The sequence below is a fragment of the Gadus macrocephalus genome, chromosome 19, assembly GCF_031168955.1.
Source record: "Gadus macrocephalus chromosome 19, ASM3116895v1".
In the NCBI taxonomy this organism is placed as follows: domain Eukaryota; kingdom Metazoa; phylum Chordata; class Actinopteri; order Gadiformes; family Gadidae; genus Gadus; species Gadus macrocephalus.
Window position 1 is genome coordinate 2,364,648 of NC_082400.1, and position 19,693 is coordinate 2,384,340.

The 19,693-nt window shown below is 44.8% G+C and overlaps 2 protein-coding genes and 1 long non-coding RNA gene across 3 annotated transcripts; 2 read left to right on the forward strand and 1 right to left on the reverse strand.

Annotated features, from left to right (window-relative positions):
• Positions 1-4,290: 4,290 nt before the first annotated feature.
• Positions 4,291-9,611, forward strand: zgc:122979 (uncharacterized protein LOC641576 homolog). The gene is made up of 4 exons (XM_060038385.1): positions 4,291-6,006; positions 6,701-6,959; positions 7,270-7,844; positions 8,591-9,611. Exons 1-4 carry the CDS (start codon positions 5,413-5,415, stop codon positions 8,822-8,824), a joined length of 1,662 nt encoding a protein of 553 aa, XP_059894368.1. The 5' UTR covers positions 4,291-5,412; the 3' UTR covers positions 8,825-9,611.
• A 916-nt stretch (positions 9,612-10,527) lies between these two features.
• LOC132447555 (uncharacterized) lies at positions 10,528-16,911 on the reverse strand. Its single transcript, XR_009523112.1, has 3 exons — positions 16,770-16,911; positions 14,858-16,377; positions 10,528-10,701 (listed from the first exon to the last, which is right to left on the reverse strand). It is a non-coding gene; the product is annotated as an uncharacterized LOC132447555 (long non-coding RNA).
• On the forward strand, positions 16,371-18,735 carry hwa (huluwa). Its single transcript, XM_060038386.1, has 3 exons — positions 16,371-17,225; positions 17,881-18,094; positions 18,169-18,735. The coding sequence occupies exons 1-3, from the start codon at positions 16,599-16,601 to the stop codon at positions 18,333-18,335; spliced, it is 1,008 nt and encodes a 335-aa protein (XP_059894369.1). The 5' UTR covers positions 16,371-16,598; the 3' UTR covers positions 18,336-18,735.
• The last annotated feature ends 958 nt before the right edge of the window (positions 18,736-19,693 follow it).

The following is a 19,693-nucleotide window of genomic DNA, read 5'->3' on the forward strand; positions in this document are numbered from 1 at the left end:
GGGGCAAACAAGGTGTCCTTTGACATCTACGTTTCGAGGCGATTGCAACAGTGCCACACATGATCATATTTGAATATGTTTCGGGGTAGTAATTAGCTGTCGATTTTGGAGGCCTTTATCAATAATGACCAGCTATAGATTTGCTTCCCGATGGAGATTTTTGACAAATTACATGTTATTTAGCATCTACACGTTAAGCTGAGTCCAATGAGATCAAGCTTGCCCTCTTGCTACACCGAGATCATGTCCTAGACCTAGGTGTACCATGTAAAATACATGTTACCATTTTCTAGAGTGTCATGCTTGGTGTCATTGGACTCAACTCAACGTGTAGAGGCTAAATAACATGTCATTTTTCACAAATTTCTATCGGGAAGCAAATCAATAGCTGCTCATTATTGATTAAGGCCTCCAATTTCGACAGCTAATTACTACCATTAAACATGTTCGAATATGCTCATGTGTGGCACCGTTGCAATCGCCTGGAAGCGTAGATGTTGAAGGACACCTTGTTCTCCCTCTTACGCCACCGGAAAGATATTTACATGCTTTTGATTGACTAATGAATTGATTCAGCTATTCCCCCAGAAGTCTGGGGTCAAAAGGTCAAAAGGAGCCGGCACCACGCCGCTTATGAGTCAAAAGTTAATGTGTATTTCTCTCATACATTTTGTCATTATTAAAGAGAGGCCTGATTCTCAGATATGCAGGTTGGATGGCTACGGTGTAGGTCTGGGAATAACTTCAGGCCAAAATCTTGCAAGCGAGCCGCTGGGTGCAGGTGCAACGAGATGGAGCACTTGCTGAGTCATTTCCTGTAGGGCCGGAGCCACAGGTTGAAGCGTATGCGTCCTATGAGACCCCCTTTGATATATAAGAGACCTCAAAGTAAAGCTTACTTAAATGTCGTCGACCCAGTCACCTATTGCATCACTTCCTTTAGGGCTTCGGCCTCCTAATTGATCATTGTAGTATAATTGAATGCCCTCTTTCATATATATGATACCTCCACCACTGGGACGTGGCAACAATTCTCCAAATCCATATGGGGAGGGGGGGGTGATGCTTGTGGACAGTAGGGTTGTACACTAGACATAAATAGGAAGAAAACTCAGGAGAAGGAATGACCTCTCATAAATATTTATTTAATAAATTGTTTCAAATAACCCTGCCTCGTTAAATCAATGAGCTTGGTGTTTTGCTTTCAAAAATAGGTTATAGAAGAAGTCTAAACTGCAGAAAATAAAAACATCCAAGCTGCCTTTTAAGGATACCTTGGAATATCCGTCTATTTTTTAACCATCGGACACTAGTTTACGACAAAAACAACACAATTTACGGCAGCTCATTTGCCGCGTGGTTTTTAGAGCCATGTAAGGATTAGAGGGGCTGGTGGATAGCAACCACCATAGCAACCATGACGGTCAAGTGACTGGATTCAGCCCCGTTGAAAAAAATAGAATACCACCCTCAGGAGATTAATGATATTTAAATGATTATGACCATGAAGTCTTTATTTGCATGGGTTTACATTTCGTTCTGTGTAGCATGGAAAAATCGGAGAAACACTCCCATTCGGAATGCATTGGTTTACATTTCTTTCTTTGGAGCACAGTTATTTTTATTTATTTTCAGTTTTTGAGGAGGTGCTTCAAAGATGCTAATTTTTCTGCAATAATCCAAAATCAAATGGAAAAACCCGTTGGCTTTTTGTCAAGGGAACCCAGGGCGTCGCTCACTTCCGGGTTGGCCAACACACGTCATCCCTCCACCACTATACTGTAATAACGCATGTTGAAGTTGAATGATAATGACTTAATTTATTCTTTATTCTGCCTTAGTATTTATTCATTTGGCAGCGAAATGCAGTGTGTGTGTGTGTGTGTGTGTGTGTGTGTGTGTGTGTGTGTGTGTGTGTGTGTGTGTGTGTGTGTGTGTGTGTGTGTGTGTGTATAACACGCTATTTTATGTTGAAATGCGACGTAATCCAGTGTTCACGAAAACGTACGTGTTTCTAACAAGATGATATCATTAAAAGTTACATAAAGTAACGGTTTAATAACACAAAAGCAGGAAACACGTGAGCTGCATTTCCCATTCAGATAATAAAGATTAATAAAGATCATACACATTCACTGACTGAGGATTATTCAAGGGAAAAGTACATTTCTCGCTAGAAATGTCATTAGAAACACGTTAAATGGTGAATATGTCCTAAAATATTGCATCTCCCATTCAGTTAATGCTGGGTTTTTCGTATCATATGCACATATGCACGCGAAATGGACGTATCCGCCCTCCACAGTAGTTAATGCTGGGTTTTGCGTATCGTATGCACACGAAATGGTCATTGGGCGTATGTAGGCTACTGCACGCATCTTGAAAGTGTCAAACCGTGCGATCTGTGCGCATATTGGTGAGACTGGAAAAGCTGTCATATTCTTAGTTATCACAGACTATATTTAACAATAAATGTTCTGTACGGAGCTCCTTAAGGGACAATAGGGAGAAAGCTCCCGGACAGAACCTTAGATGGAAGTCGTGCTTAGTGACAAATCACGACAAATACTTCCAATTGATATGCATGAGTTTGAAAATTGTGCTTTTTGACACGAACATTTAGAAATACGTGTACCTGATCACGTTTCAATAGATTAAATAACGTGACAATGTCACCTATTTTCGTGAGCCCGGGATGCCTGTACGCCGGCCATTATCGCCCGATGAAATATTCTTCGTCATATCTATCAAACCAAACATCCTTCACATTCGCCAAACGACGATTATGAAAGTAAAATGCACATTTCTCGCTAAAAATGTTTACATAAACACTTTTAATGGTTTAACTATGCTAAAATATCATATTTTCCACCCAGGATAAAAAGTATGTCCGCCATTTTCACAGAAGAATATCCTAAAAACTATCCAATAGGAAAGATGCTCACAGCGTCTATTAGAGACGTAGTGAGGCACCCCCCATTCCGTATGCAGAAGACGCCGAAGGGTACCTTTACCGTCACCGAGCGAATAAAAAGGGTACCTTTCCCGTCAGTCACCGACGCTAAAGGGCCTTTGCCAACAGTCGGTATTTGACGTTCTCGGAGTGAGACTGTGTTGGTGTGTGTGTGTGTGTGTGTGTGTGTGTGTGTGTGTGTGTGTGTGTGTGTGTGTGTGTGTGTGTGTGTGTGTGTGTGTGTGTGTGTGTGTGTGTGTGTGTGTGTGTGTTAGTTTATGTATGAATGTGTGTGCATGTGTGTGTTGGGGTCCGTCTGTGTCTGTGTGCATGTGCGTGTTGATGTGTGTGAGAAAAGTAGTGGACATTTGGGGGTGGGAGGGCTGCCTGTATGTGTACTAGCCAGTGTGAACATTTCTGAAGCAGTGTGTACGTGGTGTTCCACAGGATTCGGGAGGGGAGTCGAAGTCCCCAACATGTGTGAGAGAGAGAAGAACAGGGCACGATGTGGCAGACAGAGAAACAGATGGGCCACAACTAGACTGTCTCGTTATAGTGGCACATTCCCTTCATTTTGCTCTGGTTCCTCCACTACTTTGAAGATTTCTGCTTTCAATTCTTTCCACATTTTAGGTGTAGTCTGAAGTGTAAACCTTTGAATCGTTTTTCAATACGATTCAAAATCAATGCCTTGATTCATTTGCATAAACTTTGAAGGACAGGAGAGGTGTGTAGGTGGAAGCTGTTTCTCACAGTTGGTGTCAACTTCAGTGTTATTTTTTTAATATCATATTTTTTTAATAGCCCTGTGTCACCTCTCATCCCTCTGTCTGTCTGTCTGTCTGTCTGTCTGTCTGTCTGTCTGTCTGTCTGTCTGTCTGTCTGTCTGTCTGTCTGTCTGTCTGTCTGTCTGTCTGTCTGTCTGTCTGTCTGTCTGTCTGTCTGTCTGTCTGTCTGTCTGTCTGTCTGTCTCTCTGTCTGTCTCTCTGTCTGTCTGTTGTTCTACTCTACCGATCCATCTTTCTATCTATCTGTTTACATATCTTCCCTACCTATCTCTTTTCCTATCTGTTTAGTTATCACTCTGTCTTTATATTGGAATGTTTATCTATGCATCCATTTATCTACATTACTATTTGTAGATCTCTGTCTGTCTTGGTATGTCTGTCAATGCACATCAGCATGTCGCACTATCAAACCAATGACACTGTGCATTTGCAATTTAAGTTATGCCCTCTAAATCTTTTCTGTCAAGCTGCATACATTACAGTGGATGTAGTGTCTAACCCCCCCCCCCCCCCTCTATCTTTTCCTCCAGGAGGGCAGCCGGTCAGACCAAGAGGTGCCTGTCTGTCCATTAAGCCGGTGGGGAAGGACTTCTATAAGCTCCTGGGAGAACTCCATGGAGAACGACATCAAGAAGACACAGAGAATGGCGCTAAATCCATCTATCTATATTACTTTTTGTACGTCTAAATATCTGTCTGTCTGTCCATGGGTATGTCTGCCTAGGCACTTGTGCATGCACATGTAAGAGTGGGCATTCACAGCAAGAGGAAACGAGGTCCCCGTGGGCAGCGATAAGAACAAGCATTACTGAGAGCCAGAGATGTGTGATTCACTCCGTTCCTCCGATGTGAGCGGTATGTGAGTGCTCCTGCACATTCACACCAAATTTGTCCATGATATCCTGTTGGAATGATGGAGAATCTCATGGAAACTCCACAACTGATTGGCTGTGCTTGGCGTCAGAGCCAGGAAGTGATACCATGTATGTACGTACGTACCTCTCCATTCATAGCCCCGTCTGCTCCCAGTGCCGACGTGATGAGACAGTGTTGAGGTAGACCATCACGTGATCTGACACATACATCCAATACTTGCTGCAGGCGGATCTCTTCCAGTTCAGTCAGACACCCCATACATATAGTCATTACATTTAATTGTATTTGTTGTATTTGGATGCCCTTATGATGTGTGATACTGTGATATATTGGATAGTCATCTTTATTTCTCCCTTAAAGCTAATATATGTCCTATAGTAATACTACAATCTAATTTGATTATTATTTTATGTTAAATGATGATTGGTTGCGAAAGATAGTTTTTTAACATTAATAAATAGAGATACACTTTATTTAGCAGCCAGCACCTGCCCGTAACTTTTCTTAATACCACTCTCTGGCAATATGCCAGATTTGTGGAGGACAAATTTGGCCAAATATGGCATGGTACAGCTTTAATGAGTTGAATGATAAACATGGACCTGTTAACATAGGCAGGTGTGTGTGTGTGTGTGTGTGTGTGTGTGTGTGTGTGTGTGTGTGTGTGTGTGTGTGTGTGTGTGTGTGTGTGTGTGTGTGCGCGGGCGTGTGTGTGTGTGTTATGTAAAGGTTTTAGGGTTGCTTTATAGCAATAGCCAGAATATCCGGTCTGTCCCAAGGGCAAAAACTGCAAATATGTACACAATCTATTTTAAAATCGGTTTAATAATTCAGAAGGCGAGAGATTCAGAAGGACGGAGTCTGGAATGCAGAAACCTGTCTGTGAATGTCTATATCCGTATATCTGTCCGTCTGCATTTGCACCCCCGCAGGATTTACATCGTCGTGACTCCATCCTTCAGAGCCCTGCCTCTAGATCTCCGGAAACATGCCTCGAGATGGAGAAGGAGGACGCTACATCCGCGTGATCATCGCAGGACCACCAATCACAGGCAGCAGGATCACCAATCACAGGCAGCAGGATCACCAATCACAGGCAGCAGACTGAAGGCACGGTGTTCCCTCTCGTCACAGCGCGGGGGCGGTGAGTGCAGCGATGCCCTGCGCCGCCGTATAAAGAGAGCGCAGAGGAGAGGAGATCTCAGGGCAAAGCAACCAGCTCACAATCAGCATCAGCACCACTCTAAACGCGACCGCAAAGCCAAAAAAGGACCAACAACCATGGTGCTTATCTGGACCCAGTTTGGTGTAAAAAACAAGAATGTCAACTGCAAAGTACGAGTTATGCACCGGGACGACAGCTCCAGCTCAAACTCCTCTTCGTCGGGGGTAAGTTGAACACATTCTGTTTAATGAATTCTGTTTAGTTTCCACTTTCACTGTCATTTTAATTGCTATATATTTTGTATATTTTCTGGTTAATTAAATAGGTTTGGGGTGTTGTAATCCAACTTTATTAATATAGCATATAGTATATAGCATATACAGTAATGCTCTGAAAGTGTTATAATTGCAGTAGAAAATCTATGAATGAATGCCTAGAGTGTGCCGACGCTGTTTCTGAAGAATAACTCGGATGCAGAGTGTTTGGCAGAAAAAGGGAGGGCCATGGCTTTGGAAGATAACGACAGTGATTGAGTGGTTTACAGACAACTAATGTGCTACTTCGGCTTGATATAGACTTATTTGCATTGACAATGAATAACACAGAGACTGTTGACTATTTCTCAACCATGATTCGACAAGTCCCATATCCAACCAATATCACATGATAACCATAATGAGAAATGAGACAGATGAGAAAAATGTAAAACAGAATGAGCATTTGGACTGAAAGTGTATTCATGATACATGTAAAAAATCTGATAATCCTATCTTGAAGCTATTCAAAATTGTATCATCAAAGACACTGCATTTGCAATGGCAATTTAAGTTATGCCTTTTAAATCTTTTCTGTCAAGCTGCATACATTACAGTGCATGTGGTATCTAACCCCCCCCCCCTCTCTCTTCCCTTCCTCCAGGAGAGCAGCCGGTCGGACCAAGAGGTGCCCTGTCTGTCCATCAAGCCGGCGGGGAAGGACTTCTATAAGCTCCTGGGCGTGCCGGCCGACGCCAGCGAAGACGACATCAAGAAGGCCTACAGGCGGATGGCGCTGAAGTTCCACCCGGACAAGAACAGCGACCCCGACGCAGAGGACAAGTTCAAGGAGATCGCGGAGGCCTACGAGATCCTCACTGACCCCAAGAAGAGGGCAATCTACGACCAGTATGGGGAGGAAGGTGAGAGAGGGGTGGTGGTGGTGATGATGATGAGTGGTTCGAGTTCTACTGTTTCTAAAGGCTGTAAAAATGCTTAACAACAAAAACCTTTTATCTATTCCCTATTCCCGTGCTGCATGAGGTGTTAAATCATCTATTGGCATGTTTGGATTGAATGTAGGAATTGCTGCTCTAGTGTGCATCATTTAGGTTTAGCACTTAAGTCATACATTGGGAAGGTTTACAGATCAGATCGCTGAGTTCATTGGGAGTCCCTTCGTGAAATGGAACTGATCAATAACCCCCGCCTCCTTTGTCCGTGTTGTTACAGGTCTTAAAAATGGAAACAGCACGTCAATGGCGAGCCACGGCAATGCCCACCGCAGCGGTTTCCAGGGCGATGCGCGGGCCACCTTCTCCACTTTCTTCCACGGCTCCGAGAGCTTTGACATCTTCTTCGGCTCCGACGTGGACAGCAGCAGCAGCGGCGGCGGCAGCGGCAGTGACGATGACGCCTTCAACCCCTTCAGCCGCTTTGTCTTCACCCAGGGGGGCGGCGAGGGGGGCCGCAGGGGCCGGCGCCGCCGCCTTCAGGGCCTTGCCGTGGTCCATGACCTCCTGGTCAGCCTGGAGGAGGTGTTCAGCGGCTGCACCAAGCACGTCAAGATCAGCCGTAGCCGCCTCAACCCCGACGGTCGCAGCCTGCGGTCGGAGGACAAGGTGCTGGACGTGGTGGTGAAGAAAGGTTGGAGGGCGGGCACCAAGATCACCTTCCCCCGCGAGGGTGACGAGACGCCCAACAACACGCCCGCTGACCTCACTTTCGTGCTGCGCGACAAGAAGCACATGCAGTACAAGCGGGACGGCTCCAACATCGTGTACACGGCTAAGATCACCCTCAAAGAGGTGCGTGTTTACCCTCCGTCTACCCTCAGACCATACATGGTGCAGGAAGGGGTTGGTGTAGGCTGTAGACACCACACAGCTTATGATGAAATACACAAGGAAATCATTGGATGGGGGTAGGGGAGACTGAAATGGAGGCTTTATATAATACTAACCACTTAGCGACACCCACTCAGAAGAGGTTTGGATCAACGACTTTGCCTCCGTTACGTAAACTCACAACTAATAAGTCAAATAGATGACCCGAGTAAAGGTAGATTTGGTAGGTTTGAATTGTTCAGTGAAGTTCAGAATGCACCTGAGGATGCCATTGTTAAAACAGACCTGCAATAGAGAGAGGCTGTTGGCAGTCAGCCAGCCTCTGCTACCTCCCTGGCCCCTGCAGGCAGAGAGAGAGAGGGACTATATTTAGCTTTGGTGCTCACCGCCCCCTCTTCTCTCTCCTCCACTACACCACAGACTCCTCTGCGTTCAGTCTCTCTGTCACAGAGAAAAGAGCTCCTCCATCTTCTCTATGGAGCATGTCCTCCCACGCACACACAGGAAGTGGAGCGCAGAGTAACAATAGATGCTTGCATAACTGAAAGAAATAGATATGACACTTGGGGGACAAATCATGCAGGCATTCGGTTCATTTACAAATGTGATATTTTTCTTTTCATATTGTTTCTCCAACACTTACTGATAGATATATCGTTCAGCAGTACTAATCTTACACGGCTCTTTTATTTTCTTCTTTCCTCCAGGCTCTCTGCGGATGCACGGTCAACGTGCCAACGTTGGACAACCGCATGATGCCGCTGCCCAGCAGTGACATCATAAAGCCGGGCTCCGTGCGGCGCCTGCGGGGGGAGGGCCTGCCACTGCCCCGGACCCCCGCGCAGCGGGGCGACCTGCTGGTGGAGTTCCAGGTCCTGTTCCCAGACCGGATCCCACCCCAGTCCCGGGAGATAATCAAACACAGCCTAGCCAAGTGCTAAGGTGCTAAAGGAGGGAATCATGATGAGGAGTCATGTGTGTGCTGAGAGTTCATGCAATCGCAGCCCTCGTCTGTAAGGTGCTGGTGTCCTGATCAACCAATCACAAGCCTGTCTTATTGTGTTTGGGATGAGACGGCAGTGAGACCGAAGGGCTGACTTGACTTTTGGCGGGGATTACGTGAGAACAATGATGATGATGGTGAAGATAATTAGGTCTGACTTTTTAATAGACGAGAGATGATGATTCTACTGTTGCACTTTAGGCATGCTTGATACACAGCCCAACAGAGGGTTGGAGGCCCCCAGCAGAATGGGTCTTGGGTAGTCTGAGGTCTATAATATTCCACTGACTCCATACTAGCCTTTCCTCTTGAAACAAAAGGACATTTATATGTACTGTTATACTTGCAGGAATATACCTGGTTCCTACAACAGTTTGCAATTCAGCTCTTGATTTATATGTCTACTTCGATCTATATATAGATCGATATAGACTCTTATATCATGCCTGAGAGGTAAAACGGTATGAGGTTTTCAAAGTTATATGGTGTTCATATGACAGATTGTTTATATTGAATTATTACAATAACAAAAATGTACTTGTGTACAAAGAAGTTTATACATTGTCTCTAAGAGAGATGCATATCTGTCAAATGTTCTATTGAATCATTTGAAATGTTTATATACTCTACAATGATGAGCCTTTGAAGTAATATACATTTATATGGATGTAAAGCATGTAAAACGAATATATTAAATCATATTAAAAAATGCCGGTATACCTGTACTTTTTCTCACCATGAAATACATAAGCCATGAGCCAATGGTAGGACCCAATGATGATTCTATATTACGGTTAAAATGTACTTTGATAGTCACAGTATCAATCGACCAAGCCATCACCAAGCTATCAACCAAGTAACAATTGAGAGGAAATGGATTATCAGTAAATAACAACGTTGCCTAATTATACTGTCAGTTGACTCTCAATCGACATGTCAACAATGTGTGAGTTGACACTCAATAAGGTTATCAAGAACAATTTCATATATATTCTATTTAGTTTAACTGGTTATTAACATGTTGATTACATACATACAATTTAGTTAAGTGAAAACTCCCAGCCATCAGACAGTTAGATAACACTTAAATTTAACATATATGGTCTTCATAACCTAATTTAGGGTCAATTTACAGAATTTGGACAAATCAAGGGAGTGTCTGCTAACAATTAACTGAGCAAATGGTTATACTAAAGCATTGGTCGCCAACCCGTCGATCGCGATCGACTGGTCGATCTTTTTAGGCTTTCCATGTAGATCCCGAAAAAAAAAAGAAAAAAAAAAAATCTTTTTCATAATACATTTTGCAAGCACATCTCTCTCACTCTCTGGAGACCATTTACCAGGAGTAAAAAAAGGAAAAAAAAAATCGACGAAAACGACATCCCCATTAATAAACTAGTTGCCATTACTACTGATGGGGCCCCGGCAATGCGAGGTGTGCGGGCAGGTTTCATAGCGCTGTGCCTTAATGACCCCACGTTTCCTGCATTCATGGATTATCACTGTTATCCATCAACAGGCCTTGGTTGGGAAAGTCTTGAACTTTTCCCATGTCATGACACTGGTGGTCAAACTGATCAACTCGATTAGAGCGAAAGCGCTTCAGCACCGCTTATTCAAGGCGTTACGGTACTTCTCCACGCTGAAGTCCGGGGGTTGAGTCGCGGCAAAGTGTTGCAGCGATTTGTTGACTTGCTGCCTGAGATAAAGACTTTTTTGTCAACAAGGAACGAGGAGCACGAGGAACTGTCCGATGATGCGTGGCTACTGGATCTGGGGTTTTTGACAGACCTAACGGCAAAACTTAACACACTTGTCGTATATCCTATTTGAGGAATATTAATTCAGCGCGGACAACTGTGTCTTGACATTACAGGCACTTTATTAAACTAACATGAAGACGCACGAACCCAGCATCATGTGACCACACACACACAATCCTATTGGTCTACTGTAACGTAACCCGCGTAATACATTAACCCTTAATGTACTGCATTCAGATACACCACATCTCCCTTTTTTACGAACATGTGAAACACATTTTTTTCAAAGTCCATCAAAACCTGTGGAAGAAAACAGGGTTAAACAAATCCTGGTAAACTGATACTCTTTCTAAACATAACATTTTCCAACTTATTTTCTGAAGTAAATATCTCCCCTGTAAAACTGGTACATTGGAAAAACATTTTCTGCTCAGCATGAACATATGACAAAATCTTTTTTTTCACATTGAACATTTTTTACGGATCAGTTGCCTTTTTCAGCAGACCCTTTATGGTCTGTACTGCTCGCTCAGCCTCGCCATTGCTTTGTGGGAATTTTGGGCTACTGGTAAGGTGTTTGAACCCATATGCAGAGGCGAAGGAAGCGAATGCCTGGCCGGAGAATTGAGGGCCGTTGTCAGACATGAGCACCTCCGGGATGCCGTGTCTGGCAAACATCGATTTCAGATGGTTAATCACATCATTGCATTTTGTGTGTGTCAGCAGGGCAAGTTCGACGTACCTGGAGAGGTAATCAACGACGAGCAGGTACGTTTTTCCCCCCAGTTCAAAGAGATCGGCCCCCAGCTTTTGCCATGGGCGCTCGGGGCAGTCTGACGGCATGAGTGGCTCACTGTGATTGCGGCGCTCTTGCAGACACGTTCTGCATTTGAGCACCATCTCTGTGATTTGATGTCCCAGCCCAGGCCACCACACAGTCTGACGGGCACGTGCTTTGCACTTCACGACCCCTTGATGGCCCTCGTGCAGTCTGTCCAGCACATCGTTCCGCATTGCTGCTGGAATGACCGGACGTGTGTCTTTCAGCAACAGTCCATCTTGTACTGTGAGTGTAGCCTGCTCGGGCCAGAAGTGTTTCAGGAGTGGTTCCTGCTGTGCGTGATCTGGCCATCCGTCTGCACACATTTTCATGACACGAGAGCATACACTGTCAGCTTCCAGCTGTGCTTTGAGTGTGTCCATGAACGTGGGACTGACAGGTAGGTTGTTGACAATGCAGTCCACGTAAATGTTCGTGCTCTCCATCAGTTCAGTGTCATTTGCGGTCATTTGTTTCTGTACAGGTGAACGTGACAATGTGTCAGCAATCCAGAGTGACTTTCCAGGAACGTGCACGATGTCATAGGAGTAGCGCATGAGCCGCATTCGAAAGCGCTGTATCCTTGGTGGCAACAGGTCGAGTGCTTGTGCACCTAGTAAGGAGAGGAGCGGCTTATGGTCAGTCTCTAGGCAGAAGTGCTTTCCTAACAAAAAGTCCCGGAAGCGCTCGCATGCCCAGGTTAGACCCAGGGCCTCCTTTTCTACTTGCGCGTAGCGTTGCTCAGTGGGTGAGAGTGAGCGGGATGCGTAAGCTACCGGCCTCCATTCGCTGTCCCATTTCTGGAGGAGCACGCCCCCCAGTCCATAAGATGAAGCGTCTGCCGATACTTTGGTGTCCCTGCTCGTGTCATACATGGCCAGGACCGGTGGAGAGATTAGTGCTTCCTTCAGCACCCTGAAAGCCGCCACCTGGTCGACACCCCACAGCCAGCAGTTCTTCTTTGAGAGAAGGTCACGGAGAGCTTTGTCTTTCTCTGATAGCTGGGGTATGAATTTTCCCACCTGGTTTACCATCCCCAGGAAACTCCTCAACTCGCTCACGTTTGTAGGCTCTTTCATGTCCCTGATGGCCTCTGTCTTTTCTGGATCGGGGCTGATGCCTGACGTGGTGATGACATGCCCGAGGAACACCACCTCACTCCTGGAGAGCTCGCACTTGTCTGCATTCAAAGTCACCCCTGCTTGTTCAAGCTTTTTCAACAAGGCATGGAGACGAGCGTCGTGCTGTTCTTGGTCTTTTCCCCACACCAGCAGGTCATCGATGTGGCAGACCACCCCGTCGAGTCCATCTATCACCTCCGCCATGACACGCTGGAAGTGCTCGGGCGCAGAGTTGATCCCAAACGGAAGACGCTGGAAGTGATACCGTCCGAAGGGTGTTATAAATGTTGTGTATTTGGCTGACTCCTCAGCTAAAGGAATCTGCCAGAATCCCATGTTTGCGTCTAGTTTACTGAAGATTCTGGCTCCAGCTAGCATTCCTAGACTCTGGTCGACTGATGGCAGGACATACTTCTCTCGACACACATACTGGTTCAAGCCCGTGAAGTCCACACACAGGCGTAGTTGCTGGCTGTTCTTCTTTGGGACGACGACGATGCCGGCGCACCACTCCGTTGGCTCCTCGACGCGCCTGATGACCCCCATCTCTTCCATCCGCTGGAGCTCCTCCTTCACCTTTCCTATCAGAGGCAGGGGAATTCTCCGTGGAGTCTTTAAAGAGAATGGCACGGCCTCTGGCTTGAGCTGGATGTGGTATGGACGCCTGATGTCGCCTAGGCCCTTGCAGAGTTTTGGGTAGGTTGCCTTTAAAGAGTCCATGGTGACGCTGTCGACTCGAATGAGTAGACCCAGGGCAGTAATGGCCGGTAGCCCGAGCAAAGGTGTGCTCAGGTTTTTGACCACATAGACCTTCTCCTCCGTCTGCTTGGCTTTGTAAATCAGCTGCATTTTTGCATAGCCAGCTACCTCCAGCTGAATCTTTCCTGGACCCAGCAAGGGTTTCTCTGGCTTGTGGAGGACAGGCATTTGTGCCCCCGGGAACAAGTCTTTCAGGTCACTGTCCGAAATGGCGGTTACATCTGCTCCGGTGTCAAGTTTGAATTTCATCACTTTCCCTTTTATCTGCACATCAGCCGCCCACATGTTGTTTTCACATGACACAGAGCCCAAGAAGAAACTTTTCCCCTCTTCTTCCTCAATGCACGCTACCACAGACTTGCTTCTGCAGACACGCTGGTAATGGCCTTTTTTTCCGCAGCCCCGACAGGTTGCATCGTTGGCGGGACACTTGGCGGGACACTCGTGAGAAGGCCCCCCACACTTATAGCACTGGGCGCTGTGCTGCATGCCTTTGTCTCTGCCTTGCGTGTGTTGGCGGGAATGTGCGCCGCTGCTTTTCCAGTTGGTATATTGCTGTCCCTTTTTTATCAGTCTGTCTATGGAGCTCCCCTCCATCTGCATCACACTGCTAGCGTCACCCCTAAGTGTGCTCTGTTGCTTTTTGACTTCTTCAGACTGTCTTGCCATATCAATGGCTTTTTGCAAAGTCAGTTTTTCCTCCATCTGCAAGCGTTCAGAAAGTCTGGTGTTTGCAAGCCCCACTACGATCCGATCTCGTATGAGTTCATCATGCAAGTCCCCATATTGACAGTGTTCTGCTAAAGCATGCAGGGCAGTGACGAATGCCTCGACAGTCTCATTTGGTTCTTGTTTTCGCATATTGAAGCATGCACGTTCAAACACAATATTCTTTTTCACAACAAAGAAATCCCGGAATCCGTCTTTTACTTTGTCATACATTTTCATGTCTGCATCACTCAGTTTTAATCCTCTCAATACATCGTCGGCTTCATCCCCCATACAATATATCAGAGTGTTAACCTGAGTTTCCTCGGAGTTCGTAGTCAAGTTGCTCGCTTGCCGAAACCTCTCGAACCTCCGGATCCATTTTGTCCAATCGAGCGGTTTGTTGAAATCGAAGGGCTCCGGTGGCTGGATGTTGAATGTAGCAGTTGGTGCACTAGCCGCCATGCTCGCTTGTTGCACGTTAACGTTTCCCTCACGTTGTTCGCTCTTAACATCCACCAATGTCTCTCCCTCTGTCTCTGTCGCCGTGGACCGTTGTGTCCTGTGCTTTTTCTTTCGGGTCATAGACACAGCACTTCTGACACCATGTCGTATATCCTATTTGAGGAATATTAATTCAGCGCGGACAACTGTGTCTTGACATTACAGGCACTTTATTAAACTAACATGAAGACGCACAAACCCAGCATCATGTGACCACACACACACAATCCTATTGGTCTACTGTAACGTAACCCGCGTAATACATTAACCCTTAATGTACTGCATTCAGATACACCACAACACTCAACAACGAGCTGCAGGGAAAAGACAGACACCTGCCCCATGAGTTGTGCAGTGAATAGGTTCAAGGCCAAGCTGGGTGTTTGGACCACACACCTAAAGAACAAGAGGCTGACCCACTTCCCAAACTTGGAGAAAATGTCACACGCCATTAAAAAAAATGATTTTTTTAACCCTGAGCAGAACTGTGCCCAGCTGGACAAAGTGACAACTGAGTTAAATCGGAGTTTTGTTGAGTTAGACGTCATGGAAGATATTGTTGCATTCCTCTCAAACCCATTTCTGCCCATTGATATAGAGCAGGTAGCAGACAGATTCCAGCAGGTATTTGCTTTGCCAAGTGGAGTTGACATGGAGATGGTTGATTTGCAAAATGACATAGTGCTGAAAAACAGATCAAGGGACAGTGGCTTTTGGAGACTGGTCAGCAAAGAGAAGTATCCTCTCCTCACTGCATGTGCACTAATAGTGAGTGCCTACTTTGGATCCACTCATCTTTTTGAAATGGCGTTTTCACAAATGAAAATAATCAAATCAAAGTACAGGAGCCGCCTTACAGACCAACACCTCACTGACTGTCTCAGGCTGGCTGTCTGTAGCTATGAGCCAGACTTCAAGGCACTCACTGACAGTATTCAGTCACAGCCACAGCCATCACACTAATTTGAGTAACATGACTGCAAGAGTTTTGCCTTTAGATGGCGTTGTGAGGTGATGCTGCTTTAGATGGGACATGGCGCTTACTTAATTGCACTGAGAATTTTATTAATACACATTACAGTTCCACTTTCTAAAATGTGAAGCATACATTTGTTAACTTCCATGTGGTTATTGGGTAAGCAAAACAGTTAATTACACTTCAATATCTGTCCACTGCAAGTCTGTAGATTTTGTGTGAGTTGTGGTACAGTTATACAATATTATAAATGGGAAATAGGGCACATGGCTTTATTTTTTGTTTTCAGTTAGTTTTGATTGATTGCATTAAAAAAAAGCTGAGCAAAGAATTACATGTAATTCATACAATTAGACTCAATAAAAGGCCTTTAATTGGAAATACATTCTGCGCTGTCTGTTTTTTCTCAAGTCTTCAATAGGTAGATCTTGCCTTTCACACAGGTCGAGGTCAGAGATCTTGGGCTTAAAAAGGTTGAATCACCAAGTCTGTACTAAAGGATTACTCAATTCATAGCGGTAAAACGAGTAATCCCCAACATTATTGCGTAACTAAATGTCGCCTCCGGGTGGGCTTTGTTGGTAGCACCTCACTCGTGGATAATCTCAACATAAAAAAGTTAGATACAGGTCTGAATTCTCTAATTGGGGTTCTGCCAATTAGAACAACCGATGTAAGCCTCACAACAGGGCTCGTACATCCCCATTCCTCATGGAATTGGTTCGTTGGCCATTCTGAGCCTTGAGAGAGTTGAAGTGATGTGATGTTCGGAGGTACCAGCATTAGTTCGTAATTCGGAGAGAGGAAATCGAGAGATGCTGTACAAAGGCATACTATCTGTTGGGAGAAAATGAAGCAAGTTGGATTCCAAGATCAGCAACATGTCAGTGTTTGCAACTCTCATCCAGTCAGAGGGAGGCTTGAGGAACAGGCTGACAAACAGTCTGACTAGTGCACATTGATTGACACGACCGACCACCTGCGCACAGTCAACACTGCAAATCTCCAGAGCGATAACTAAGTTTATAAACATCAGCCCGAATGTCCCCTCGTATGAAATGTCGACAGTGGGTGTTGCATCAACAAACCTACACGACGCTTTCCCCGTGACCACTCTGACTATCCTTATCCTGTCGCTCATACCCTGTGTGCTCATTCTGCTGCTGCTCAACTGTCTGTTCCTGGCCTACAAACTACTGAACATCTCCAGAAACAAAAGACAGACCCACCAACAGGACTCCGAACAAATGCTGCTCCACTCGTGCGTCTCGACTCGCCACCGGGTGGCCCGGATCACCGAAGAGCCCTTCTTCCAGAGTCAGGGCAGGAGAATGTCCACCTCCATGTCAGGGCCGACTCTGCCTGGACCAGTGACCTCGTCGAGGACCTCATCCAAGGAGAATGTCCCTGGGGAGCACGGCCTACGGTTCTTGAGACCAGATGGGGCCACTGGAACCGGGTCAGGGTCCCTGACGGCGCCCAGCACCATACTGGCGGACTCTGCTGCGTCTGGCTGCCCCTCCAGGGTGCATAGAAACGTGAAAACACTCAACAGGAATAAAGTGGATTGGTGTAGAAGTGCACGTCTCTTGTGGCAGTTCAGCGATTCAGACGTGGACACGAGATCAGACCACGCACCGCCCAACTCTCCTGCAGTAGTAGACTCACAGGACCAACCCTCAAAGGTAACACCTTGTAAAAGGTAACACTGTAATAATACAGTTCTCATGATGCATGACTTGAGTTTTGCAATTTGTGTATGTGTGTCACTTTTAATTTGAAATGAGATTTCTTGCACAACCGTAGCCTTCATTCAAAATAAAAAAACAATAAAAAAGTATTTAGCCTACATATATTTTACATTGTTTTCTTATTGTAAATGTTTCTGTTTTTCTATGTTTCTTGGCTTGCAGTACTTGTGGCCTACTTTCTTACGCTATCTTCAGTTGTTTGTTGTTGCTTGCACCAAACACCAAACACCATTTTTACGTGTAAGACTTACTAGGCAATAAAGCAAATTCTGAATGAATAGGATGAGCTATATAGACCTATCAGATCTTTAAAATAACCTTATAGGAAAATAAATGTACCCTTTTTTACATTGTGGTTTTACATCTCGTAGCAATTTTCCAGTTATTTTGGTGTACCCTTTACACCACAATAACCTAAAATAAAGGGTTGTTTGAAGAATATAAGCCCTCATTGTGATGCTTTGAAAATGTTATTGTAAAATTATTCATTTGATTTGAGGAGGTCTGACTGCAGGACCTTGTCTGTTTCATGTATCTTGGAGGTCAGTTTCATGTATCTTTGAGGTTAAACCTTCTCTTGCGTTGACAGGTGACCAAGAGTCTAGATCTCATCAGACACAGCAGCAATCAGGAGTCTTTGGCTGATATGAACGAGAACCTCCGCCCAGTGCTGCGTCTGTTTGACAAGATGGAGCTGGAGTGTGAATACCAGCTCCCCGACACCTCAGCCCGGAGGAGGTCCTCCTGCCTGAGTTCCTCCATGGTGGGCCCAGGGCTGGACAGCGACTTTGGGGCCAGTGCAGGTACTCCAGGCCAACAACGTGTGTGTGATTGAGAGGGTTGTATGTATGGCAGGTTGATGAGCTTTTGGTTTCAGGCGTGTCCCTGCGCATCGTGTCAGCGGACAGTGACGACCTGACCAACGGGGTGATGGCGGTGGCCCTGGAGTGGGACTACTACGACCCCTGCTACGTCCAGCAGAACGGCGTGCCAGTTCAGAAGCCCGGCCGGCCCTCCATACACTCCAAACAGTACTGGGTCTGAGGGTCCAAGAAACCTCCTCCTAGGAGATATGCTATGTTTTTTATGTTTTATGTCCTAATTTATTGTATTTAATTTAGTTAGAGAAAAACCTCCCTTCGTACACTTCCACATCTTAAGTGTTTCTTTCCTCACGTCCACAACCTTAATTTTGCAAATCCAACACTCTTTGAATCACAAATTAATTTGTTATTTTCACTTAAAATATCAGAACATTTAAAGCCATTCTATTCACTATTCACTATTGTTCTTATTTCGTATTTTTAATTCACAATTTCACCCTTCAAATGATCACACATTACTTGTTAATACACTTCCACTATCAAGGTTAATTTGCACAACACGGATCATATTTTAGATGAGCTGATTTTACACTTTGTTCAATAAAGATTATACACAGCCACCTCGTTTTGATCTCTGGGTTGATTATAAACCCAATTAGATTTTTTTTTAATCTTTTGACCAAATGTCAACATTCTCTGTGACAGTGAAAGATTCCAGTAGAAAAAGATGAGCAAAACAAAACATCAACACGTATTTACAAAGGCTCGGAGGCAGTGCTATCAGAAACCTTACTGTTTCTAATGGCACTTTTGTTTCTTAAGAAAGGTTTTCAATTAGGTCATTTTGACTCCTATTTTGATATCAGTCACGACGGTTTCAACAATGCGATTCTTTCATTGCATATTAAACATAAACATACCGCAGACCCAGCTCTCTCCACAAAGAAAAACTCCTCTGTCCACTCAGCTTGGAATGCACTGTATTCTTTCTTTCTTTCTTTCTTTCTTTCTTTCTTTCTTTCTTTCTTTCTTTCTTTCTTTCTTTCTTTCTTTCTTTCTTTCTTTCGGACATGTTCAGTTATGATCTCTTTTGAGTATGGTATCTAGTTTGGTTGATTGACGAAAAGGATGGAGATTTTTGACTTTGTTTGAAGTTGTCCTGACGAAGAACCACTTCAGGCCCCATTGTCCAATAGAAATTTTGTTTTTTTTGATGATTGTGGTAAACTAGGTCAGATTATTTAATAATCTACAAATGCAAGGTAAAGTTGAATTTACACGGTAGGTTGCTTATTTATTGTTTATAGAATCTTTATAGAAGCTCAGATTTATCTGCGAGCCATAAGAAGTCAACGAAAGAGCCATATTTGGCTTGCGGGCCATATGTTCTGACTGAGTGTTGGTGACCACTGCTTTGAACCTATTTGAAAGGGGAGCAAGGAGTTATTATAGCTGGTAGAATCCCGCTGAATGCGATGTTGATGGATAAGAAAGGTAATAGTTTTCCTACGTTATTATCCATTATTATTCTGTGCACCAATTTACTCCTACTTATTTATTTTTATTTTCGAAGGCGCT